Source organism: Anoplophora glabripennis, unplaced genomic scaffold (assembly GCF_000390285.2).
Source record: "Anoplophora glabripennis isolate ALB-LARVAE unplaced genomic scaffold, Agla_2.0 scaffold118, whole genome shotgun sequence".
In the NCBI taxonomy this organism is placed as follows: Eukaryota; Metazoa; Arthropoda; class Insecta; order Coleoptera; family Cerambycidae; genus Anoplophora; species Anoplophora glabripennis.
Window position 1 is genome coordinate 750944 of NW_019416233.1, and position 27819 is coordinate 778762.

Below are 27819 nucleotides of genomic sequence, written 5' to 3' on the forward strand. Positions count from 1 at the left end.
ATAACAAAACTAAAATTGCATAGTCTTAACAGAAACAACAAACCAAAAATACTCACGATAAACGAGCTACCCCCATATCCATGTAAATGTAAATAACTAATAACATAAACAAAACAAGGCAAATACAATCAAAACAAACAAAAAATTGCTCAAGATAAACATTAAAACTAGTAGAAAAATCTATTTAGATTATTATTATGAATGGCACAGTTTCATTGTAAATAAAACTGAGTGAAATTTCACTGACATTGCACTCAATAATGTATCAATTTCTGCACACACAGGAGTGAGTGAAATTTTCACTGAGTTAATGTGAGCACAATAGTAGTTTTATGAATAAAGCTGTTAAGGCAGAATTGACGAATTTTACTCTAATCCGAGTTTCTTTTACTCCCCAATGAATGACCTTTTACCTTATTATGAGCATGTGATGTCAATAAGAGTTATAAGTTTCCTATAATATTCAAATTTAACTAATATTTAGTTAATTTTTACTGGGACTTGATTATAGAGGAACTTATGTGATATACGCTTGATCTAATATTGTAATTAAAAAATAGTTATTTACAGGAGGTAAGTATTATTTATCAATTGAGGACGATTTTGCGCCCGATCAGAGCGAGGGCTGGCAATAGACTCCGAGTCTGGTAAATTATACTTAACTGCTGCGTGGTGTATAACAGTTTATCTGCTCCTACAGTTCTTTATGGTTCATAAATTAAAGATTAGTGTTAAAGAATGGTGCCAGAACAAAAATTTTGGTGTTTCTGAAATGTCAGTGTTAGCGTATTTAATGGCGAGCTTGTGGAGTGATTAAGTCAACTATTTTCATAGAGAACGTGCATATTATATCAAAATACCCCAAGCTGAGAGCATTTTTGAAATGTAAGAATGACGGCCATAGGTACAACTAAAAAGTCAAACGAGAAGAAGTCAACGATTTTCTCGTTCGGGCACCCGAAAACACATATTTGCTAATGAAGGTAGTGACGGTCTTAGGCATTGCAGGAGCATGCCGTTCTGATGAGTTATGCAAACTTACTTTGGACAACGTCTATTTCAAAAATTTTGATGACATTGTTGTAGCTATTGTGGTGTGTTTCTCACCTAGAAATTCTCAAGAAATATATCAAGATTAGATTGGAAATTAAATTTCATACTTTTTTATGCGCCATCCAGCAGGTAGATGTTACAACCAACCAGTCGGCAAGAACACCCTTTCTATGATTCCTAATACGATTGCACAGTTTTTGAAACTAGAACAACCATATACAGGCCATTCATTTCGAAGAACATCGGCAACGTTACTGGCTAATACAGGAGTTGATGTATTAGCAATCAAGAGACATGGTGGGTGGAAATCAGCCACAATTGCAGAAAGTTATGTTGCTGACAGTTTAAGTAACAAAAATGAAATAGCCAACAGGATTCTTTACAATGACACTTCAACTCCAGGTTCTAGTAGTACGTCGCATCATGCTGTTTTAATGGATCAGTCAGATAATATTGAGCCTCCGGTGACTGAAATGGAGCAGTCAAATTATTTTTAGAAAAATGTGGCAATTAGTAAGCGCAAGGGGAATAATTATCCAGATTTTATAAATGTTACTAAATGTAATAACTGTACAATTACTATAAATATTCATTCATAATAATTAATAAAATATTTATATTTATTTGTTTATAAAATATGCAACTTGAAATCGCTTTTTTCCTTAGGGAGGTAAATTTCCTCACTTAGGTACCTCCTTAAAAACAATGTGTTACTAGTCTATTTACTATAGTGGGAGCAGATAAACCTAATTTGCATCTGTTGGTTATTAAATATCGAATTGATATAATATTGCGTTGAGTTTCCAATGAAATTTCCAATTGATTTAGATCATTCTAGGGATTATCTCTAGGTCCAATTTTAGACCTAACCAGAGTACAAAATAGAGTTCTGAAAGCATGTACATCGGAAATGTCATTTTAGTTGCAATCTATAAAATCATATGACTTAAAAACATTTACACTCATAATATACATACATCCAAAATTTCTTACTTGTAACTGGGAATTTATGACTTGCGTGTTATACAAAAATCGAAATTATATTTTGCCAACCTACAAGTTGAACATTTCTCTGTTAAAAACAGGAATTATGTTATAATTAGAGCTAAAAAATATACTCCTCTCATTTATACCTCGGTAATTTTTATGTAAATATAAAGAAAAATGTATCTGGTGCTTCTTATACTTTACCGTAACATTTTGTTTGATTTATTATTCAAAAACGTTGTCATAGCTCAGTGGTATCCGACAGAAGTACGTAGGCATATTACATACATCACAATAACGACATTTACCTTGCAGAGTGCTCATAGTTCTATCCACAAATATAATTAGCGGAACAATTACAGGAACAGAGGAAGCCGCAGTTAAGTGGCCATACCGACCTGACATCCAGCTGACGAGTCGTCGCGCAAATCCTACTCGCTCAAGAGCGCACGAGCAATGCTCCACTGGGCGACAGAGCTTTCCGCTGCCGTATTAGTAAAGCACAAAGCTCTGGATCCGTAATCTAATTTGCAATGAGACTTATTAGTTTGAGTTGCGGGTTCTGCGTTTGTTTATAAAGTAGCTGCCTTCATTGATGTTATGATTAATAATGCCACAAAGGGAATTTTTTATTTTTGTTTCGACGGGATTGTGTTCTCTATTCAAACGTGCCTCGGTCTCTAGCGTAGGAGGAATGCTGTGTGAAATAACAAGTTATATTTTTGACGCTTGGTTATAAATTGGCTTTTAAAATAATTCGGTTTTTCTTAATTAATCACGAGTGTTTGTTTTATTTTTTGTGTTGATTTATTTAATCAAGTTTAATTAATTAATCCACTTCAGTTTAATAAGTGTTATTTAAAATAATCCTTAAATGTGTATTGATTTTTGTAGAAAAATATTTAGTAACTTAACTTTTCAATACTTGAGCTTGTTTATCCATATTGCCATTCAACTATTGCAATAGTATAGAATGCGATAAGTAAATTATCTCGAGTTCGAAATACTTAACAAAGCAGATAAAGGCATATATTGCTCTAGCCTACTAGCAGTCGAATAAAATTTCCATCCGCATTGACGACAGAACAGGAACTATCGCTGTTGGCACCCAGAACGACTGTGCGTTATCTGAATGTATTAGACTTATCAATATAATGTGTGGCTTTGAAATTATTACATTGTAATTGTGATCAGATACCTACTACTGTTCATGTTTGCTTATCACTTAGTGAGGCGTGTAATAAGCTCACAACAACTGTTCCATTATAAACAAATCTAAATTAAATTAAAAACCAGTTTATCAGCACGGGAAATAGCAGTCAAAGTTCCTAATTAATTTGTTAGTGTCATTAAGTTTGCTTGTAAACAGATCTTGATATTATAATCCCCTTTTTTTTATTAAATCGTATCCGACCAATTGTTGCTTCCGATTAGGCTTCAACCAAAAACAATGTTTTAATTAGCGTCTGTTTTTAGCAACTGTCGCAAGATTATTATTTCCTGTTCAGCGTCAACGATTGCGTTGGTGGTGATAAAAATATAGTAAATTTAACATAATATAACTATGTTCATTATGCCGTTTTGACAAATTCACCATAAAAAATTTATAAGAAATTACAATTTCTGGCGCCACGTGTCAGTCAATTCGCGACATCACTCAGACACGTGCTGTGGCCAAAACAAAAAATAATCACCCTCAATAAATAAGCAGCAGTCGCAGTTAATAAGCAACCCCAAATAACGATAATGCATTGCTTTTATTCTCTCCCACGTACTCGTCCGATGATGTACGTAATATTTTTAATACGTGTTTGTAATAAGTATGAATTTACAGAATAAATATGCTGATACTTTACATGCAGAACTAAACACAAACTTTTGGTACTCTCTGGTTTGCCACAAGTTAAATATTCGAAATTTATAGTTGTTTTATAGTTGGATAAAATGATTACTTTCCAAATTTTTTCACCCTCTTAAAATTTCGATTTAGGGATTAGATCGAGCTGAGTTAGACACTTGACCAATTTTAAATATTGCGCTATTTGAATGAGAAATAACTCAATCTGCTGGAAAAGCTGTAGTGTCAGTTTAACCTGGTCTGTGCTTTGAAGAATTCGTTCTTATAAATGTTGTTTATTTAATATTGGAATGTTTGATAAACCCTCAGAAATAAAAGTTCACTGGATTCAGGTCGAGGGAACGACTTGGCCAGTCTCTTCCTCTGCCAATCCAGCGGTTACGAAACATTTCGTTTAAATGATTGCGAAGATTTTGTCCATAGTGTGGTAAGACATCATCAAACACAAAGTACGTATTCTGTGCAACCTCAAGGGGCACACCATCAAGAAGATTTAGGAAATGTTCTTTTTTTAAAGAGCCTCTCACATTTAATCGATGTTGTAAGATAACCGGACGTAAAAAAAATTGTGAGCTGTTCCCATTCGTATATTGGATTTAAAACTGATCTGATGATGTGTCTCTAAAATAGCTGCACATATGTGGGTGTTGTGAATACTAGTTTTCTAAGGACTCGATGCAGATCAGAGTAGAGTAATTAATATTCTTGGAGTATACGATTTACTATAGAATTTAATTAATTAATCTGGATAATGCCAACCAAATAGTTCAAAAAGGGTTATTCAAAAGGAACAACATCAAAAACAAGTTATCATTCATCAAAATGTAAACAAATCTCTCTTTCCAACTATTTTTTTTAATGTATATTTTAACTACTATTATTTCCTAAAAATCCTATCAAACGTCAATGTTCTTCGATCCCAAAGCGTATCATAGAAATGCTAAAACTATACGCTATAAGCTACTGTCTTTTTGGTGTGTTTTGTGACAAAACGATACAATTAGAAAGTCCCAACCGCACCACTAGTTAGCAAAATAACGTGTCAAACTGAAGCATGTTCTCAAGCATAATTTATACTTGTTTATAATATATTCCATGTTTGGCGAATTAGAAGATTATGGCATTAATAATGTATGTATTTCCTGACGAAATGACAGTAATCTCTCTATTAGCGACATTAAATTCCAATATCTAAAGTAAGGCATCTAATCAATTCAGAGTGAAGCTGCTACTACTACGGTGGACTGTTACAACTCTTAATCCCGAAATTATCTAGGAATTACATTGCCTAGGCGGAGTAGGGTACGAATCGGCTTTTTCTAACAAATCTAACGAAGATACAATGGACGCCAAACAATAGTTGACACTTCAATACGGAAAATATTTGCCACCGTGTCTCTTCTTCCGTCTTCCTCTGTCTGGTTGGTGATAAATATCGCTGTCCCGCTCCATACGGCAGCTGCTACGGTGTCATTGCCAGACAATGTGTCGGGTCTATTAAAATGGTCCTTGCTATTATACCAGAAGTGGTGTACTTCATTAAAATGTTTATGCGATACATGAAGCGACCTACGGGGGGTACTTTAGAGGAGGATGCCGTGGAATAGGGGTCTCGTGTGAATTGATTCGATTATTTACCTCTTTTCTTCAATCACGTTTTCTCAAAAAATGTAGTATCCAATAATACTATTTATGTATTTATTTCCAAAAGGGTAGATGAAGGGTACCTTTTAATAAACTTCTACAGGGTGTTTGTTTCTTTACCAAAACTAATATAAGAGCATCAAATGAAGTAAGGATCAAATCCGATTGCTTAAGGACATGTCAATATTAGTTCGAAGTGAAGGAGTTTCTTTCTTAATGTATTCTAAATTGAATTGGAGTATGAGTGAATTTTGTGCAAGTTTTTGGTTGATGAAAAAAACCAGTCGTCTGGAATCCAAACCAAGATCACATTTGAAATAGATGTAAATAAATGTTTTTGAAATACTATAGAAATACTAACGGCTTGTAAGAACTCTCATAATAAAGGAAAATGTAAAGAAAACAGAACATCCATTTTAAACTAGAAACTATGTTATACAGAGTTCTTCACAAAAAGTGACTCTGCAATTTTGTTTACGGGGGTTGTCAGATACGTTCTCTTCAATGAAAATAATGCCATCAACGTAGCACTTCCGGTTATACCGGAAGTAGCTGTCAACTTCGTTATTTTAAATGGAACTTCCTATATATTATTGCATTATCAACAAGATAAATTAAAAATGAATAAAAAATATGTTAAAGCTTCTCTGTACCTAAATCTGACCGTTTTCGAGATAATCGACATTTTATAAAAATTTTGACAGGTGTAAGCGTTTCGAAAATTCGTATATCTTTCTTCGTTCTGGGAGCTTTTACTTGGTTTTCGGAATACACAAAGAACACAAGATGCTCTACCTTCCATTATCAAAAATATCTGAAGATAATTATACTAAGTATCTCATTCTTCACGTTACGTTTTGAAAACTTAAAACCGATAAAAAATTTTAAATTCAAATTTAACTACAGGGTATTTTTCTGCATCTTTTATAGAAAATCAAATTCTCTTTTCGTCGATATCGGCTTTATAGGGGTTACAGTTTCAATTTTCTCAGATATTTGCGGTTTACTTACATTCTCAAGAATATTACGTTAAAATATCATCAAATGTGCCTTCAAAGGCAAATATTGGTATTGTCATTCAGTGTTCTACGAGTATCAAGTGTTTGCTCGACAAGAAAAATGCAGAACAATTATTCTAATGAAGATATTTTGAATTCGATTTCAGCATTTTCATCCATCAAGTCAGGTCTTCAAGATATCCTAACCAAAAAAACACAGTTTCTTACTGCATTTGAGGTTATGTTACATAAAAAGGTAACTATCTCCACAGAACTTGTTATGACAAAGTACTACTCTTTCCCGTTAAAGTCGATTTAGAACCGTTCGAATATCTTATTTCCTCTACGATTGAGTGGCAGGTAATCACTCAAAAAAAGAACATTATAAACACCTAAATTCTCGTTGTATTCTCAGGTTTTAGTGGTCACTGATTACGAATTAAAAGTTAGAATTAAAAATTCAATAAAAATAAAAAATGTGTTGGAATACAGAAACCAGTTTTCTATAAGAATATCATATCATGAACTTTTAAAATTATGGTCACTATAACTCGTATTCTCAACCCTCAGGTCTCCCACGATTCTGCTATAAATAATTTCAAGATTATTAAGATGCAAACGTAGTATTTTACTTTCGAAATTCAAGATGGCGGATCCAATTAGAAAGCTGGGGTAATTCTCTAACAACACAAAACTGCGAAATCGAATTTCATCGCAAAAAAAACTCTAAGACCATAGACTATAACCCCGTATTTCTGGAGATCGAATTTCCAAACACAGCAGACCCCTGAACCCCATAGCCCTTTACAGTGAAATTTCCGAATGCCAAAGTAATCAACTTCAACAAAGATAAAAGAGAAACTAGTACGATTGAAAACAGATTTTGAAGAAGATTAATAGCAGTTTCAGATGTTGTGTCGAGTTTTGTGGAAAAAAACTTCTTTGTGATGCTCCATAACCTCAAATTTAAAGACAACATATATTTTGGCTAAAAATTAATACATATAATTTGCAAATGTGATGTGAAAAAATAAAAAGACACAAATCTATTACGAATTTCTGTGCAAAAGATCTATACAAATAACTATATATGGGCAAACCGACACACTGAATAATTGAAATTCGAACATAACAAAAATCGACGCACTCAACTCATTATATATTCATATATATTAATATTTACTGTCACTTCAATCTTACTTATTCCAGGAATGTCTCGACCGAGTATTTCATTAAGGTAATGCGGCAAATCCATTACATTTGAAAGCCAATTTACCAATCATGTACCACAATTTGCCAGCATTTTATATTAATTATAAATTCAAATGATATAGGTTTATTGCGATCTACATGCATGAAGGAGATTGGTTTCGAGCTGATTGTGATTTAAAGCGCATGGCCAACTAAATATCTAATAAATAACTTGTACAATAGTCATTTATTGGACACCAACATATATCAAGTTCTAAGAGTGCCCTGGAAGAAACAAAACAATACCGCAAATAATTTATTAAAACGGCTCGCAACCTTTAATTAACTTCCTCGTATTAGCAGCGAGTTTATAAAACTCAGCCGGTACAGTAATTTATTTAAGACAGGCTACTTTTTTCGTTGTTGTACTGGTAACTCCTAGTCTAAATCGAAGACAATAATAATTGATGATGTATTCCAGTTCAGCGGTTATGAACAATAAGCGGGCAACGTTGTACCGATGCACCTCCGTATTCGAAAAGAGGTTAATTCGCAATGGAGACGGGCTTGGACCGTACCTAATAGCTTTTAAATTAGATTTATGGTGTCTTTAAGTTGATGCATTAAAAGTGCGGAGCGTCGTGTTGTGGGGATTGCAGATAAATAAGTTTTGAAAGAAGTGTTAGGCCGTGTACGCGTGTTGCTCCTCCGCACACGTGCCCGGTCGCGTGCGATCGGGTCTGGCGCAAACCAATTTTTAATTCGGCTATTCACTCAACAGAAACGGATGGACTGAAAAAACGCCGTTATAGAGCTCGAGGCACAACATATAGCAAGGTCACACACATGGATAGAAAATATATTCCTCCATAAATCCTATTTAAAGTGAAAATTAAAAGAGAACCTTTGTTTTTATTTTACATTACATGGAGAACTGATTACTCAGAACTGATGGTTGACCTCTACTATTAGTCCAGTTCAATCAGAGTTTGAACTTAAAAAATGCAAATAAGTGGCAAAACTACATGTTTCTTCACTGTTTTTAGTGCCCATGAAAATCTAGACAACCTATCGGAAAATTAGTTATTTTATGTTGTGAGCAATTAAATTACCTACAATTTAAGGCACCTAAAGTCATATTTCACCAATTTTTTAACTGTAAAATAATGGTCGAACGTGGATAAATCAGTTTTTGAAAATTGCGCATTATTATTGCAAAAAGCGGTAGATGTTGATGAAATTTATGGAATATACGGTAAATCTAATGATTAACATGTGTGCCAAAGGCCGATTCGATTAACCATGAAATTGTAGCTCCCCAGGTATTTGTTAATTAATTTAATTCCTTTTTTTTCCAAATAATTTCGATTAATTACTAAACGTTTATCTTAGAAGATAATATCGTAAATGTAGGTTCTAACTGATCCAAAGAAACGTATTGAAGAAGAAAAATTTCAAAAAATTGATATTAAGTTGCTCTTTACAATTAACAAAGTAGGATGTGCAAAACAGCGTTACAAATAAATTGTCCCAGGGTCAGGCAAAAGCCGCTCGAGAATTCACTCTTTTTGTATTAAATAAAGCTTATTTTTACGATAATTTAAAAAACCCTACTTTTTTACATCTTGGGCAAGTTCTCATTTTTCTCAACAACCCTTAATAACAAAATTTTGATATCTCATTCCCTTCAAATGATCTGTGTAGAAAAAGACACTAGTTCAATCAAGTCTGTTACTGTTTTATCATCGCTAACTTGGAAAACAAGATAGTTTCGATGTTTATATTCATTACCGACATAAATCGTTTGTACCACATAGCTGTACCCTTAATTTTATCCTTTTCAATTATCATTTAACCCATTTTTTCATTGAACATTCTTTTTTAATAAGTATAGTTAATATGCACTAAAGTAATTATTAAATTAAATATATCTCTGAGTAATATAAACCTTGAAGCATCTTGTCTTCCTCATCAACGTTGACAAAATCAGTACAAACTTCACCCTGTACATATCGATTATGAGTATACTTAATTCAAATTACGAAATATGTAAATAAGTACAATAAATTTATTAGAAACAATTAGCGGTTTTGCTTATTTATTAATATCTTATTCTGACATAAATAATTTAGACTAAATTAAGAACATGTTTATTGAAATCATGTATTATATACAGGGGGTCACGATGACGACCCAATAGAATTATTCAGAAAAATTATTCTTAACATTTTTCTGCTCATCGGTGGAAAATTTGGATATGTATCATTAAAAACTGTACATGCTCTGATTATAATCCCATTGCAACGTCCGTGAATGAATAATAAATTTAAAATATGAGAATTTGAATTTGCATTGTTTTCCATTTCATATAAACACTAAATTAAACTGTCACTGCAAGAGACTAACAACAAATTGACAGTTTAGTTGTTTGTTTTGAAGTTTTGTTAAAAATTCCACAGCTATCCTCGCAAGAAATTACATGATTTTAGGTGATTACACAAAAAATAGTAGATAACTTAAAAACTAGGAAGAGATAGGTATAGAGAACCCTGATACCGTTCGAAAGAGAATAAAATTGTGTATCAGAATATAGGGGGAACATACAGGGTGTTCCATTTAAAAAAACCGACTTATGAAGGTTTGAAGTTAACTCGGCATTAAATTTCTAGCATCCTATATGCAACTAAGCCACTTTGAAAGTATGGATGGAAAGCGTAGGGGTCTAGCTATCCCCCGTATTAATATTGTTGCTTTATCTTTCTTACTATAAAATACACATGGTTTGAAGGTAGTCACAGTTTCTCTCTATTTTTTTGAAAAAAAAAAAATATCTCGAAAACGGTTAATTTCAGGAATAGGGAAACTTCATAAAAGTACACCTAAAATAACACGTAGAATCCAAAATAGCAATAATATATAGGGTGTTCCATTTAAAATAAGCAAGTTGATGGCGACTTCCGGTATAACCGGAAGTGGTACGTGGACGCCATTATTTTAGTTGGCAAGGGCATGCCCGAAAATCCGGTATTCCAAATTTTCAAAATTCAAATCAAAGTAGTCTCTGAAATAATTCTAATGGGCCGTCATCGTGAGGCACCCTGTATATATAAACTTTTGATGTATATTTTCAAATATATTTATAAGTCATGGTACAGGGTGTTTTATATTATGGAGGCTCTCTACTGGCCACCATAAACTCTATAGTTTTGAAAATACATCTGCTTACGTTTTTTTTTTGTATTAAGTTAAAACTGCTTAGAAAAGATACTCTCGTACATTTTTTTATTTTGTTTTTCAGGATTGTAAGAAATAAAGCCGCTGAAAAGGCAAAACACGCCCACCACATCGCGACGAGCAACGCAGGATCGTCGGCGACTGGAGGACCTGTATCTGTGATTGCGCACGCGCCCGCCACCCAGTTAAGCGAACCCAGATCTGGAGCGTATAGTATTAATGGAATCCTTGGTTTACAGCACGACCCCAACGGCAATAGTATAAAGAGAAAACGAATAGACGACCATGGTAAGCTTTTTATATCAGTATCCCATTTGAAACACTGACACCCAGTATGGCTGGTGTAATTCAATGCTAGTCGAGGCATATAGTCCGTAGAGTAGTTGTTTCCTGCAGTACTTAGTATTTTGAGTGTGGATAAAGACTTGGTTAACTGATCTATTGATTAGACTGTGACTAACAAGTGTGAAATTGTTCATAGTCTAACCATTTGATTATTTGGTCCGGTACTAAGAATATCGGCGCTAAATATTACTTTTAAATGTTGTTAGATTCAGAATTTTAATATTTCATACATTTTCCAATTGAAGGAAAACTAAGTAGAATAAAAACCAAGATCGTTAGGGCCATTGTATGGTGTTCAGCTGAATATCATTAGATCTAGACCCAACTAATCCACATATTGTCTTTGGTATAAAAGCCTATGTTCGGTATATAATGTAGGTACTAGAAAAAAACTAAATAAAGACAAAAATCGCATGCAACATACCTGTAGGTATATCCTAGTTTAGTTTGGCAACTACGTTTGTAGGTTGTTGTATTTTATTTACATAGTTTTTTTTATTTCAACAATTGTTAGCTAAACAAAATTTGTTTGCGAATATGATTTAATCTGAAAAATTATTTACCATGTGAAGGTTTGAAGAAATGTAAGAAATGTTCCTTTGATTTAAAAAAATCATGAACAAGAACTCGTACTCCGTATATATGAAGTCAACGTACATTTTATCCAACAATCTCTGCCAAGTCGGCATGATCCTTCTTCGGCAAAAGCTGCTAATCATATTCCGAGATCCCATCAACCGGGCTGAGTATCGATCCCGATGCTAATAAGCGTAACCCGCGACGTTATAGAGTCCAAAATGAAAAAACTTGTCGAGTGAGGAAGTTGGCTTTATGAATAGGAAATCCACAAGTAGAGCTCGATTGCATTTAGTGTAAATCGCATCAGCGTGAAACAAGCGAGTGCGGCCTTCCACCGTCGCTCTGACCAATCAGCGCCGGTGGCGGATTATGAAGACATCACACGCGTTGCTACGCGACCGCGAAACCCCCACAGCCGCCCAAATGAACCGCCGCCAGACCCCTGCCGAACCGTCCGACTGTGCATATGCTTACGATACTTTGCGTTGCCGAAACCGAATGGAGGACGGTTGTCATCAACAGATAATTTTCACGTCTAAATACTTTTAAGCAAATGTCTGATGCAAAAATAAAAATATTTGCCCGTTAATAAAACCAAACTCTTTTTTTTACCCTAAACAAAAGTCTAAGGGCAGAAGTAGTCTCACACGTCAGAAAATATTATTCTTCGTGCTCAATATTTAAAAACAAATATTTCAAACAAATACAGAAACTTTCGGGCTACATATTTCTGAATTCAAGAAGAATAAATAAAGAAAATTGAAAGATGACATTTTGGACATTTTTTGGGTGGGATTGAAAATAAATGTTAACGCTAAATTCCGATTTTTTTGAGAATCATACGTTTTTTATTTCGAATTGAAGGATTTTGGAGACATTTTATCGTTATTTAAGAATAAATGTTCACATATGTTTGTGATTTTAACCTTCATTCACATTATCTTACAAGTTAAACGACATACTTTGTACTAAAGCAAACATATACCTCCATTTTCTTTTTTTAAGTCGAATTGCAAAACTAATTTGTTTGATAGATTATATCCAGAAACAAATCCGGATCGGAATTATCCAAGGATATTTTTGTAAATCTTACAATTAGTTCGTTACTTAAGAGATATCGCTTATCCAAGGAAGTTGCTGTACCTCGTAAACCAAGCACAAAATCAACAAACATCTAAAGAACAATACATTTGGATATACACGTGCATAAAAAACTTTATCTGTCGTGGCATTTCTTTTATTTTCAGAATTACAGGAAAATTTCAAGTCAGTATCTTAAAAAACAACGTAGTTAATAAAACTGTTATGCATTATATATTATTATGTATTGGGACCAAAAAGTTGCATTGTTCTGAATCAATCTGTTGCTACAACAAGCTGGCGAAGCTGAAGTTGCGGGTTTTGGCATTGCCTTGCATTCTTCCCTTAATATATTAATATTATTATTGGTTTGGGTTCTCTTTGTTAATGTTAGATTTACAGTCACTTTTTAGATGTCATATTGTTTTACATGTTTGAAAACTTCACATCCACATTTATGTCAAAACCACTGATTCATTTTGTCTGATTGTGACAGACGTAATGTAATTAAATTTTGAGGCATTTGTGGACATAAAATAATATGACTTCTAAAAAGTGACACTTTTGGTTGTTCGAAATTGGGTTCATAAAGCTGACGGAAAAAGTATTTATTTTTTAATTTTACGCCAGTCCGACACTGCTGTATGTTTCTGCTATAGTTTTGATTGTCACTTATTTAAATATAGCAAAAGTTTTAACTTTACAGGTTCTGAATTTTGCTTTACTATCTAATTGGTTTTGTTTTCAATGACTTCTAATTTTTTTTCTCGAAATGTGATCATTGTTGCAGACTAATGTCTTAATCTGGATCTTTCATTTTTTGTTTAAAGGGCTATTTTATCGCCAATAATTTAATATTAAAATAAACCTTTGCACCATAAAGATAAATCATTTTTTGGAATTATTTTTGCCAAACTGAAAATCTTTATACAAATAAAAGTTTCCAAATAAAAATGAACTAGGTACATAACAACATAGAACAGACAGTATTTCTTTCTCTTTATTGCCCCTTCTTTCAATATCGACAGACGAAAAGATTTTTTACAGAAATATTTTGTATCATCTTTCACAATTAATTGATACACTTAGTTGCAGTTTCCCTCATTTTCTTGATAACAATTAGTCTTATTTTCTGTAGTTTCTGTCAAAATCCACTGAACCATAAGATCACTTTCCGTTTAATTTTATTTATTTATTTGCGTCGTTCAATATGAGATATTTGATCAGGCAAAACTAATTCTAAACAAAAACATCATGACTGGTTCCTTTGACATTTAATATTTGATTTATTTAATAAGATTTTAATTAATTGTATTCTGTGTTGGAGTAAATGGCAAATCAAACAGAAAGAAAAAGTCAGATTTTCCAAAAACAAGTACTCTTGTAGTTAATTTAAAAAATGAAATCCACTGCCACCTAAAATAACTAACTAAAGGGCAAAACCAGTATTGATTTGATATTATTACGACTTGATAAAGAGGATGTTAGTTCATTTCAGGACAGCTCCTATAAAAAACCCAAAGTATACATAATGTTGTCGTCTGATGGTATACAAGTCGCGAACACATGCATTATTATAGGCCTTCACGCAGGGTGAGCAGCTATGGGTCCGTCTATATGCCTTGCGCACAAACCGTGAGATTTATAAATTTATATTTTGACAATTTCATACTGCAATTTAGGGAAGTTATTTATGGACCAAACTGTGACCCGTCGTACTAGGGGTTGATTTTTTCGCGTATCAGATTACGTCTGATTAGGTTTTATGGAAATGCTGTTTAGTTCGTGCAACACCCCTGAGTGCCGTTTGATGATGACATTAACAGTACGTTTGCCCCTTACCATAATCAAACTCCTTTGGGACAGAACATGGACGTATGGTCGTGCACTTAGTGATTAAAATTATTGAATAATTAATTATCTATTATAATTAATTATCAAATTACAATATTTGACCTCCTTAAACAGTAGTTAAATTATTTTATAACATGCAACTTGTAACAGCGATTTTCAGAAAATGACTTGAGTTTGAAATATCTCTTTAATATTTTCTGAAAGAGGCAGAATATTGTAATATATTTTCATACATTTCATAATTATATATGCTGTTATTATTATAAATACCATGAATTATTTCCTTAATAATAGGGTTATAAAATGTCGGATAATTATGATTAATATTAGGAATATATTTAATTTTTTTAATCTTGTTTAGTCTTTTTTGGGTCTTTGAATCCCATACACAAGTCTTTTTATAGTAGTAATATTTAAACAATACCTAACCAGTGTCTGAGAATTTCTACTTTCAAAAAGAGTTGCTTGGTGTTGATAGGATCTTCCTTTACAGATTTGGAAGGATCGTACAATGCATTACAGTGTTATAGGAGCTCGTAAGCAGCGAGCGTAGATAAAAGCAAACTATTACTTTGTTCTAATCTCTCAAAAATTAAATAAACGTGGTTTTGTACAGTGGAATCTCTTCTTCGCATAATTAACTAAAATAAAATTTACAAAAATTGCCAGTTGTCTCTAACCTAGATAAGTTTTAATACTGAAGCATGATACAGGGTGACGTAGAATATGTGGGTAATCTCTCGGATTCATAAAGGAAGCGTTAAAATAACATGACAAGTTCCTACAAAAATTTTCCCTGGAGAGGTCCCCCTACGGGGATACATAGCCCCCTGAAAATCGATTTTTTTGAACAACTTTTAAAATACTTTGTGTAATTTAACTATTTTTTAATATGATGGACAATAGATAAGACCCTTTAAAAATTGACCCATGAAAACAATTTGGATTTTTTGGATTGCCAGGGACGGACTAGCTGTAGCACAGTATTATCAATTTTTTACACCTTGTACGAAAAATCCACAAAAATAATATATTTTTAAATAGCTGGAACCTTAAATTAAAAGAAAGGTACTCTTGGTTGATATCGATAAAATTAACTGTTTTCGAGAAAAAACTATTTTTGTTTAATATGATTTTTATTACATCCATAAAGAGTAATAAACCTATGAAATTTGCATTCTTTCTGTGCCTATCTAAAAAATGCCACTTTTATTTGCACTTGTTTTTCCCTTTGTTTTTTGGTGCTGTTTTTTTTGACATTTACCGATTTAAAAAAGAATTACAGTACCTATCTGAGTCTCAGTTAATGATAGTGTGTCGAAACTTGTGATATTTTCCTTATTTTTTTTTATTCCTCGGATTTGCCGTAATGGAATTTACGTTTGCTGAATATGCCGACATGCATTTATTGTATGGACTTGCATCATGTAATGCCTTAGAAGCCAGAAGGCTTTATGAGGAACGATTTCCAAATGGAAAAATTCCTGACAGCAAAACTTTTGAAAGAGTGGATCAGCGTTTAAGAGATACTGTTAAAAATTACGATTTATTTATTACTTGAATTAGCGTACTTTTTGAATAGGTCATATGTAGAATTAAATTGCTGTAAATAATTTTAGGAACGTTTCCAAAGCCAGACACAATTGTGGAAATCAAATCAATCGCGGTGAGGTCGCTGAAGAAGATATCCTAAATGCCGTAGAAGCAGATCCTTCAAAATGTGTCCGGAAATTGGCTGCCCAGTTTAATTGTCCAAAATCTATAGTTCTCAGAATCCTTAAAGAGCAACTATTGCATCTCTATCGCATACAGAGAGTTCATGCACTTCTTCCTGTAGACTTTCCGCGATGGATGAAATTTTCAAACTGGCTTTTAGATAGGTACTGTAACAATGCAAATTTCATTGGTTCAATTCTCTTCACGGACGAAACCGGATTTTGTAAAAATGGAACCATAAACTTCCATAATTTGCATTTATGGACCACATGCCCATTAACGTATGGGCCGGAATCATCGGGTAACATTTCATTGGACCATTTGTATTGCCTAGAAGCTTAACTGGGCAACTTTATTTGGCAATACGACATGGTATGTGGTTCATGCAAGATGGGGCACCACCCCATTTTAGTCTGGCAGTTCGAAAACCCTTAAACAGGCATTTCGAAAATTGTTGGAAAGGAAGAAGAGGTACAGTGGCTTGGCCGATCCAACTATCTGTAATTCGTAGATCTATAACATTAGAAGGAGCTCAAGTTGAACCGACATACAAAATTATGTAATAAAAATTATATTAAACAAAAATAGTTTTTTCTCGAAAACAGTTAATTTTATCGATGTCAACCAAGAGTACCTTTTCTTAGTTTAAGGTTCAAGATATCTAAAAATATTATTTTTGTGGCTTTATCGTACAAGGTACAAAAAAATGATATTACTGTGCTACAGCTTCATGTGCCTTTATCGTAAAGGGTGTAAAAACAATTTGCATTATTGTGCTACAGCTATTCCGTCCCTGGCAAACCAAATAAGCCAAATTGTTTTTATGGGCCAATTTTTAAGGAGTCTTATCTGTTGTCCTTCATATTAGAAAATAATTAAATTACACAAAGTACTTTAAAAGTTATTATAAAAAATTGATTTTCACATATTCTGGGACACCCTGTATATTTACTGATTATGCGCCATTCCAGCTTCAGTCACACTGAAATAAAAAGAGAACACTAGGGCTAGACGCATGTGTTCTGGAATTAGCATGCTTAAAATTGTGATAAATCGCCATCGTGTGATGTTGAACTAAATATCTGTGTCGACATCTATTCCTGCGGGTTGCCAACCGTTACGCAAATGCAAAAAGACTGGGATGCCGTTGTTGAACACTTGTTCGTACTGCCAAATTAACGTCAGCGGCGCCTTTTACAGTACCTCGCGTCATTAGATTAGAACAGGGCAAGTGTTAATACGGGCGCAGCAATTACACCGAATTAATCTACCTGGGAAGGCGAAATTTCAAAAATTAGGGAATCAAAGGATTTAGTAAATATAGCTCTCTGATCCTGTTTGCAGCTCTCATCCATGTCTCCAATTTTTTTCTAATCGGGATAAATTATGCGTCAGCGATTATTTACAGTAAGTGCGGACTAATTTATGACAAACGACAAACTTGACTGAGAATGGGTACTGGAGTGGATTGAGGAAAGAATATATTAATAATATTATTATACAGGGTGTCCCGGAAATGGTGGACAATCTCTCGGATATGGATAGATAATGAGAAAATAATGTCACAAGTTCATATACAATTTTTTCCTCCGGGCTCACCCTGTAGAGTTATTAGCTCTTGAAGTTGAGAATTAAAAATTTTTTTTTTTACTGTAACTTTTGTATTTTTCAATAAATGGGGCCCGGGGGCAAAGCACCCCCCACCAAAATTTGTAGAAAAAAAAAATTTTTGTTCCACTATACCCCAAATTTTCCATCATTTTATAAAAATTTATAGTATTTTACATAAAAAAGGTATACTTGTTGAATATCCATAAAATATAATTTTGTATAATTTTTAACATGTACTGACAGTTTCTAAAGTGTGATTTTATAACAGTGGCCTTAAAGGTAAATCACATGACTTACTTTTAACACTAGTGCTAAAAATAATTCACTTTTAACACTAGTATCCTAAAATGAGATTGACTGACAGCATGCGTTAAAATTATACCTTAATGACGTTTGCAGAAAAACAAGTTTAGAGACAACGGTACTGTTTAATTTGAGACATTTTATTTAACAGAAACACAGGTTTAATCGTAGTTGGCTTTTACATATCAGAATAAAGGACAAATAATTTGCAATAGCAGTGTTCCAAATTATGAGAATTTGGACTTAACTAAACTAACTAAACGAAAAGTGCATGACAATCAAAATTTTGTAACTAATATAATTCATAATAAATTCTCAATATTAGTTCCACCTTCTCTTATACAAATACGAGCTCGTTTAACAGAAGACTGTTGCACTCTCCATAACATTTCAGGATTTTGTCGTATTTCATTTGCACAATAAAAAATCCTTTCTTCTAATTCTTCTCTAGTGGTTACAGGTGTGGAATAAACAAGATTTTTCAAGTGCCCCCAAAAGAAAAAGTCAAGTGGGTTCATATCTGGAGTTCGGGCAGGCCAATGAATAGGTCCACCGCGACCTATCCAGCGATTAGGATATACCTCGTTTAAATGGTCCCTTACTGCAGCACTAAAGTGAGGCGGCGCCCCATCGTGCATGAATATCAGTGCATTTCTGGTTTCAAGATCAACATCTTCTAACAGTTGTGGTAATTGATGCACAAGGAAATCTAGGTAACGTTGACCATTCAGTCTAGGGGGTAACACAAATGGACCCAATAAGTAAGGACCAATAATTCCACTCCAAACATTAACATAAAATTGTCTTTGGTGCCTAGTTTCAATAATAGCGTGTGGGTTCTCATCAGACCAATAATGTAAATTATGGGAGTTAATAACTCCATTCCTCCCAAAACTTGCTTCGTCAGTATACAGAATTAATCTCGTAAACATAGGATTTTGCTCATGTCTCTGAAGAAACCATTGAGAAAACTGTACTCTTGCACGAAAATCATCAGGATTAAGAGCATGCACTTTTTGGATATGGTAAAAGGAAGAAGCTGTTCTCTAAAGATTCTTGCAACAGTGGTCTTTGGAACATTGGTAAAAGAAGATAATGACCTAATGCTAACTGTTGGATGAGCAGCAACTTCGTCCAGTATATTTTCCTCTGTTTGCAGTAACAGGAGCAAACTGACCTAAAGACATTAAAATTTATTTAATATCCATTTTGTTTAATAATAGTAATCGTATTTTACCAATTTCTCTTAATCTTTGATCAATATGTTCGAAAGTTTTGCGATCCGGAAATGGTACCTTCCTCTTTAAACGGGTTTATCTCAAAAAATATCTATTTTATGGATATTCAACAAGTATACCTTTTTTACGTAAAATACCATAAATTTTTATAAAATGATGGAAAATTTGGGGTATAGTGGAACAAAAATTTTTTTCTAGAAATTTTGGTGGGGGTGCTTTGCCTCCGGGCCCCCATAATTATTATCGAGGATTTCATATTATCATCCAAAGCAGCTTAAAAAATTATAGATCCAGCAACAAAATTTTCAAAATTTATTGAAAAATACAAAAGTTACAGCAAAAAAAACATTTTTAATTCTCAACTTCAAGAGCTAATAACTCTACAGGGTGAGCCCGGAAGAAAAAATTTTATATGAACTTGTGACATTATTTTCTCATTATCTATCCATATCCGAGAGATTGTCCACCATTTCCGGGACACCCTGTATATAGGTCGAAAATTTCCGAATACTTCTGAAGCGAATTGAAAGAAGGTATATTCGATGGACCTCAGATTAGGACATTGTTCAAGGATGCAACATTCATCACTACAATGAGTAGCATTGAGAAGAGTGCTTGGACTAGTTTCAAACCTGTAGCGACAATTTTTTGAGGAAACAAGAAGAGTCCTAAATACGAGGAAATTGTATCAAAAATGATAAAAGACTTCCAATATCTGGGATGTTTGATGAACTACAAGTTGCACTTGCTTCATTCACATCTGGATTGGTTTCCTAAAAATTTTGGAGACTATAGCGAAGAACAAGGCGAACGATTTCATCAGGATATGAAGTTATAGAACAACGATATCAAGGAAGATGGGATGAAAACATGATGGCCTATTTTTGTTGGTTGTTAAAAAGAGAAACGAAAAATAGAAGGACCAAACGAAAGCGTAAGCCTTTGAATAGATCCTTTGAAGAAAAGAGAACACGTTATAGCAAAAATAAGAATGATTTGTAGATATCGTTTTCTTTTGTTTAGAAAGTAGAGTATTCTAAAAGTTTTATTGCATTTTCAATCTTCTAGGCTGTTATCTAATCTCTCAGTACAAAAAGTAGATGGATAGATGGGTGGATGGGTGGGTTTTATAGGTGGTACAGGTGGATGAATAAATATGCGTATTCATGCATGAACGACTGGATAGAAAGATGTTGAATCCATAAATCTGCAACACGGATTATGCCATGAAAATGGCGTTTTTAATCTATTTTCTGTTTTTGAATGAATTTGGACCAGTTTGTCTGACTCTATGATGATAAATTGGAATTAAACGAGTGAAAAATCATACATCTAGTGAGCTGGTAGAATAATTTGATTTTTTATAACTTTCGTCTATTGTAAATTAGTGTTTTGTGAATTTCGACCTGTTTTTTTAATTTTCCCGAAAACTCAGACCCGTTGGGCTAAATCTGAAGGTAGATTCGGATTCANAGTTACAGCAAAAAAACCATTTTTAATTCTCAACTTCAAGAGCTAATAACTCTACAGGGTGAGCCCGTAGGAAAAAATTTTATATGAACTTGTGACATTATTTTCTCATTATCTATCCATATCCGAGAGATTGCCCACCATTTCCGGGACACCCTGTATATAGGTCGAAAATTTCCGAATACTTCTGAAGCGAAATTGAAAGAAGGTATATTCGATGGACCTCAGATTAGGACATTGTTCAAGGATACAACATTCATCACTACAATGAGTAGCATTGAGAAGAGTGCTTGGATTAGTTTCAAACCTGTAGCGACAATTTTTTGAGGAAACAAGAAGAGTCCTAAATACGAAGAAATTGTATCAAATATGATAAAAGACTTCCAAGATCTGGGATGTTTGATAAACTACAAGTTGCACTTCCTTCATTCACATCTGGATTGGTTTCCTGAAAATCTTGGAGACTATAGCGAAGAACAAGGCGAACGATTTTATCAGGTTATAGAACAACGATATCAAAGAAGATGGAATGAAAACATGATGGCCATGGCCGATTTTTGTTGGTTGTTAAAAAGAGAAATGAGAAATAGAAGGACCAAACGAAAGAAAAGAAGAACACGTTATAGCAACAAAAATAAGAATGGTTTGTAGATATCGTTTTTTGTTTAGAAAGTAGAGTATTCTACAAGTTTTATTGCATTCTCAATCTTCTAGGCTGTTATCTCATCTCTCAGTACAAAAAGTAGATGGATAGATGGGTGTATGGGTGGGTTTTATAGGTGGTACAGGTGGATGAATAAATATGCGTATTCATGCATGAACGACTGGATAGAAAGATGTATGAATCCATAAATGGGTGGGTGGATAAAAAGATGGATCCAGAATTCTGCAACACGAATTATGCCATGAAAATGGCGTTTTTAATCTATTTTCTGTTTTTGAATGAATTTGGACCAGCTTGTCTGGCTCTATGATGATAAATTAGAATTAAACGAATGAAAAATCATACGTCTAGTGAGCTGGTAGAATAATTTGATTTTTTATAACTTTCGTCTATTGTAAATTAGTGTTTTGTGAATTTCGACCTGTTTTTTTAATTTTCCCGAAAACTCAAACCCGTTGGGCCAAATCTGAAGGTAGATTCGTATTCAGCGGAAAAAAACATGGAAATCCATGGGTCTGAATACCAGATCCGATACTTTTTATTTTTTTGTGGAGCTGTGTAATTATTTTATTGTATTTAATTGTATTTAGTTAAGTTGCAGAAAAAGCAGGTCTTCTTTTCAACAATTTCTCCCTCCAGGAAAACGCACGGAAGCGATGTTATGACGTCATACCACTCGTTTGCTGATAGCTAAAAATATTAACCTACCCTTTCATACAACATCTCTCATTCTTAGGAACGATCAATGATCCTTTGGCTTAGCCTGGAAACTATTACAGCGACATGTAAATAAGACGAAGACAATCCTCAAACAATTACACCTAAAAGTCAAAATTAATTTTCCCGATGTCGGAAACCGATAAATCTCCTGTTAAGTAACGACCGTATTAATGATCGTGGTAATTGCCTGGTGTAAAGGAACTGGTAGTTTCTCAAGTTTGGGGTTTGCCGGTCCGTACACTGCAACGACCAAGACTAAGGTAAAGAACAAGTCCAGCTCCAGATCCGGTTAAGCTTCCTCGTTCCGGTCAGCTCTATGAATTCCAAGCAGCTTCCTAAAGGCGCCATTGGGTTAATTTGAATATAACGGTACTTATTAAAGCTCTCGAACTATAATAAAGAAGTAGAGAAGCCATTGTCTATGTTGTACCAAAATAACGTTATTGTAACTGAAATCAGTTACTTCACAATAAATAGGTGTTACAATTTTTCGTTATTGACGGTATTGGTGCTAACAATAAACTAGAAGAAAAGTTATTTAACTAATATAAAGACTCTTCTAATGTTAAATACACAATACTTTTGAAGAATCATCTTTCCAGATATTATTCCTGGACAATTAAGATGGTTCTGATTCAGAGAATAAAACTGCTTAGTAATAGACTGTATTGGCTTATTTTTTCTGTCGTTTTGGCTTTTCGTTGTTTGGCAATTGGCGGATACGTTCTATTATACCATTATTCGTTGATGTAAGCTCCATAATATTTACGTTTCCCAAATTTCCTCTGTTGCAACGTACTCCAGAAGCAGGATGTCACAGACTTGTGTAGAAGCGATTGCGAATCATCGAACTTTCCGTGTCAACGGCTACGGTCGAATCCGAACGACAAAGAATCATTATTTCGAGAACAATTAAATTAAATGTCTGTACTGCGAATATAAAACTGAAATTAATACCCCGAAATGGATCCGCACAAAAGCAGCAAACGAAAAATAGTTGGCATTTAATTCGCATTATATAATTCAAAATGGATCCCGCGGGTATTCCCGTTCGGTTTTTATTTTCCTAATTTTACATGAGAATCATATAATTTATTGTTACGTTTGAAGGCCGAACAGTTCGAATAACTGTTTCATTCGTTAAACGAAATTGAATTCGATTCGGAGGGACCAGAAATGGTCATCACTAGCATAACAATACTTGACTTCACTATACAACACTAGTCGATTTATTTCGAATGTTCCCTTCCAACTCCCCATGGACCAGTCAATATAATCGCAATAACATCGCCCTGGCGTACAGTCGCCCAAACAAGCGGCGACCGTGAACCTCTACGCGGGCAGGATAACTTCCAGCAACAGCCGAGCTGGGATGAAATTCCACCAAAGTTTTTCACAGATTGAGTCAATTTAGTCACTTGTAAATCTGAGAGCGTACTTTTGTTTCCAACCCGGATTTTTATAAATAAAGAGCAATTCTGGAAACCGTGCGTTGAGAACTTAGTTGGCTTATGCAGCAGGCTTCTACATCGGCCGGAGTATTAGGGTGAAAATTATACGAGGGTAAAAAGAGCATCATCTAAATGTCAAAGCCGAACAAAGGTGAGCGGTTGGAAACACTTATGTTTGATTCTTTAGTGCCTGTTTAATTTATGCACAACAAACACACTGGGGAAGTGACTAGGCACTAGGCTATGGCTAAACTGTTTTACAAATATTTTTACTTGTTGAAGTATTTCACAGCGTGTGATAAATAATATGTATTTCCTTTAAAGCAAGAACTAAGAAAATATGAATTTAAAACTTAATGCGTAAATCACATTTAGCGGACAAAAGCTTACACATTTTTTTATTCCCAATTCCCAATTTCAGATCAAGTTTTTTAGTCCGTATACTATTTTTGGTTTCTGTTGTGATATCCACGCTGAATTCTTCATAATGTGACAGCTTCATAGATAGCAATTCCAATATGGTAATAATGACCAAATTAACAGTATGAAATAATAATAATATCTCAATACTATTGAAATTCCAAACCAACGTTAACTGTTTCTACAACGGAACACATTAATAAATTTAAACAATGTTTGCGAGCAGATATTGCTATTTTTCATATTTTAGCATCATGATGTTGAGACTAGGCAAGCAAGAACTTATTATATAAAGTAAATCTACGTTCAAGCAACAGATAGAGTTAGGAAAGAGAGTAATGGGACAGAATAATAAATACATCATTCAACATTTATAGAAAATTTAGGAATACTTACATTATTTGGTAGAAATAAATGGAATTAATTCCCCCATTTCCTATCTAATAATAATTATTCCTAATGATCTACATACCTACAGCACAGAGATGTGTTTTAGGTTTCTAGAGAGGAATATGGTTGTATTTAGTGAATAATAATAATAACAAATTATGTACAAACATTAAATACTACCTTATTCATGATTACACAATATTCGTAACACAAAATTCATGCACATTCTGTTTGTATAAGTATTTGCATCCACCTTTGTATTCATTAGTACAAACGCTGGTGCGTAATGTATTTTCTAAGAGAAGAACCATCTATCCTCATGCTTCTGATGGCTTTATAAGCTCATTAACGCAATTTTTGGTGACTGAATCAACGGATGTATTATTACTATTATTTACTTATTACATGTTCAATGCAGGAGATTTGGTTAATTAAGAACACGCAACGTTCTCGTGGTAGAAGTATTTTAATGAAAGGACATTTTGGTTCTTCTAGGTACTGATGGCGCAACCGTGTGTTTATTATTACCACCGTTTTTCACTTAACGACCAGAGTGTTCCTGTTAATAAAAACAGTGGTAGCGTTTAAAAATAGGCTAATTGGATTTATAACAGTAAAGTGGTACGTATTACAAATATCGATTACAGCTTTCAAGATATGTTTAATGTTCTGGAAAATTATTTTATGCAAACCAAAATACGCCGAGAACTAATAACTAAACGGCTGGCAATTTGATGACAATCTCGTTTTAATTTTTAATTAAGTAATTAATATGTCAAGATCGAGCAGAATGGGTCTACACTCAGTCGGCGTGTAATGTCTATAGACGCTAATCCTGTTCCTACTTTATAATCTGTTAATCAATTAATCACCGAACAATGACGTCACAGGATGAGTGATGGTTAATCACTAACTTAGCTTGTATTGTAACAACAATACGCTCCAGCGGCTACAGTACGGAGACATACTGGGAAACGTTGCCCTTTCTAGGCTCCTTCCACCCACTGACAGATATTTATTTACTGTTTTGATTAATATGTTGACATTCTCATTATTTGCTCGACTAGTAATCGATCGATAATTCCAGTGATTCGCTAGAAAAACGCGGTAATTTAATGATTGAGCACGAACACCTATCGGAAATAACACGTTAAAAACTGCTTCTAGACTACATATTTTCATTGAATTACATTTTCTCTACCGCTTTGGGTCAATTTTTCACAGTTTCTTAACCTTCAAATTGTCTGATCTGGATCTGTTTTGAGGTGGATGTGAGAGGGGACAAGCATTTCTTTTCTGGATTACGTTCAGTACAACTCACAAAATTTTTAAAAATACCTATTTTACCTGAGTTTTTTTTACTTATATCTGGTAACCTATGCATTTTGGAAGAATATTGAAGAGGCAAAAAGTTTCAGATTTGAATTTTGCACAATATACTGTTAAAAATGTTTAAATTTATTACCGATGATGCAAAATAGCAATAATTGATGAAAAGGAGGCAAAATAATTAAGTTTTTTGGATAGGTACTTCTTTAAAAATATTTTAATTGTTCCGAGGGCATTCTAATTTTGGTAAAAAAAAACTTTAGAGTATAATAAAACAACACACCAAATTTCATTAAAATCGGTTAGATAGTTTTCGCAAAATAATTTTTTGAAAAAAATTTTGAAAAAATTTTTTCGAATTTTCAAAATGTTGCACAGCCTTAAATAAAGCATCTAGATACTTGAAAACTTTTTCACATATAAAAGCCCGCACAGCCTTTCAAATAGTTTTTGAAAAATTGAAAAAAGATGTAAGTAAAAAACAGATAAAATAAGTATCTTTAAAATGTTTAAAACATTTTTGCAATTTTGAAAATGTTCCGGACCTCGTTCAGATCTAGGGGTGTACACTTTTATTATGTGAATTGTAGTGAAGGTATTCCAGCAAAAATTAGCTTGCCCCCTCTTACATCCAAGAAGTAGGATATTTCGACAGGTTCGCCCTGGTTTAATAGTACATAAGATTTTTGAGATAAACGCACCAACTATAGAATGAGATGGAAATGCAGGCAGCAGGTAACCCAAGATCCCCACCCCACTGCCTTGCCATTGCGCATCCTACCCTCATATGAAAGATTCATCATCATATCAGTATTTAACATCGAATATAATCCTACTAGGGTCAATGTCAGTGGGCTGATTTAGCATATTTTAATTCATATTCAGAGAGTATCAAAGTTAGTTAATATACAAAAAGTCAAATTCAAACAAATTTAAACTATCAGATCTAGTTAAAAGCAAAATTTTAACTTATTTTTTCGAGGAAATATCAAAACGTTAAATAAATAGTAGTGATAACAAAATAGTATTTATAATTAAATTCGGAATTTGGTTTTGGTCTAAAGCGTTTATATTGTGTCGCCGTTGTTAAATGGATTAAATTATAGATAGCATTTAATGAAATTAATGATAAATATCCAATAGAGACATTATTGATACGGCTTCGAAAATAGTTTGGAAATATAAATTGAGTTCTCCATATTTGAATGTAAAGTTAATAAACTGTTTTGAAACGTAATGAAATCAATAGAGAGAGCTCTCTATTAATTTTAATTGTGACAGGCCATTCAAATTCTTGTTATTAAAACAATGGATATTGTGGCTTGAATCTAAAATAACCAAGTAAATAACGTTTTAGCTCTGGTCACCATTTTAATCCACCTCGCCGTAGTCCGCCTATTCCCATCTCTCTCGGTTTCCACCCCTTCACACTTTGGCGTTCGCTTTGCTCTGCTGAAATAAACAAGGGAAAATAGTGGACACAATTAAATAGGTTGTGTTGAGATAATGAAGAGAGCACCGGCCACTCTAGCTAAATCTGTTGCAAAGTTGTGTTTTGCATTCCCTTATGGATACATTCGTCCTCAGCGGTTCCCTTTTCGCATTCAGAAAGGGCACCCCATGAAACATAATGTATGTGTCCGTAGATTATTTTACATATTTTATATCATAAACATTATTAGTT

The 27819-nt window shown here is 33.6% G+C and overlaps 1 protein-coding gene across 2 annotated transcripts in view; it reads left to right on the plus strand.

Annotated features, from left to right (window-relative positions):
- LOC108908837 (paired box protein Pax-5) overlaps positions 1 to 27819 on the plus strand; it is a 172932-nt gene that overhangs the window by 129995 nt on the left and 15118 nt on the right. For both annotated transcript variants that reach the window (XM_018712984.1, XM_018712985.1), the window contains exon 5: positions 11030 to 11253. In XM_018712984.1, coding sequence (XP_018568500.1) covers positions 11030 to 11253 — 224 coding nt within the window. The remainder of the gene's footprint in view (positions 1 to 11029; positions 11254 to 27819) is intronic.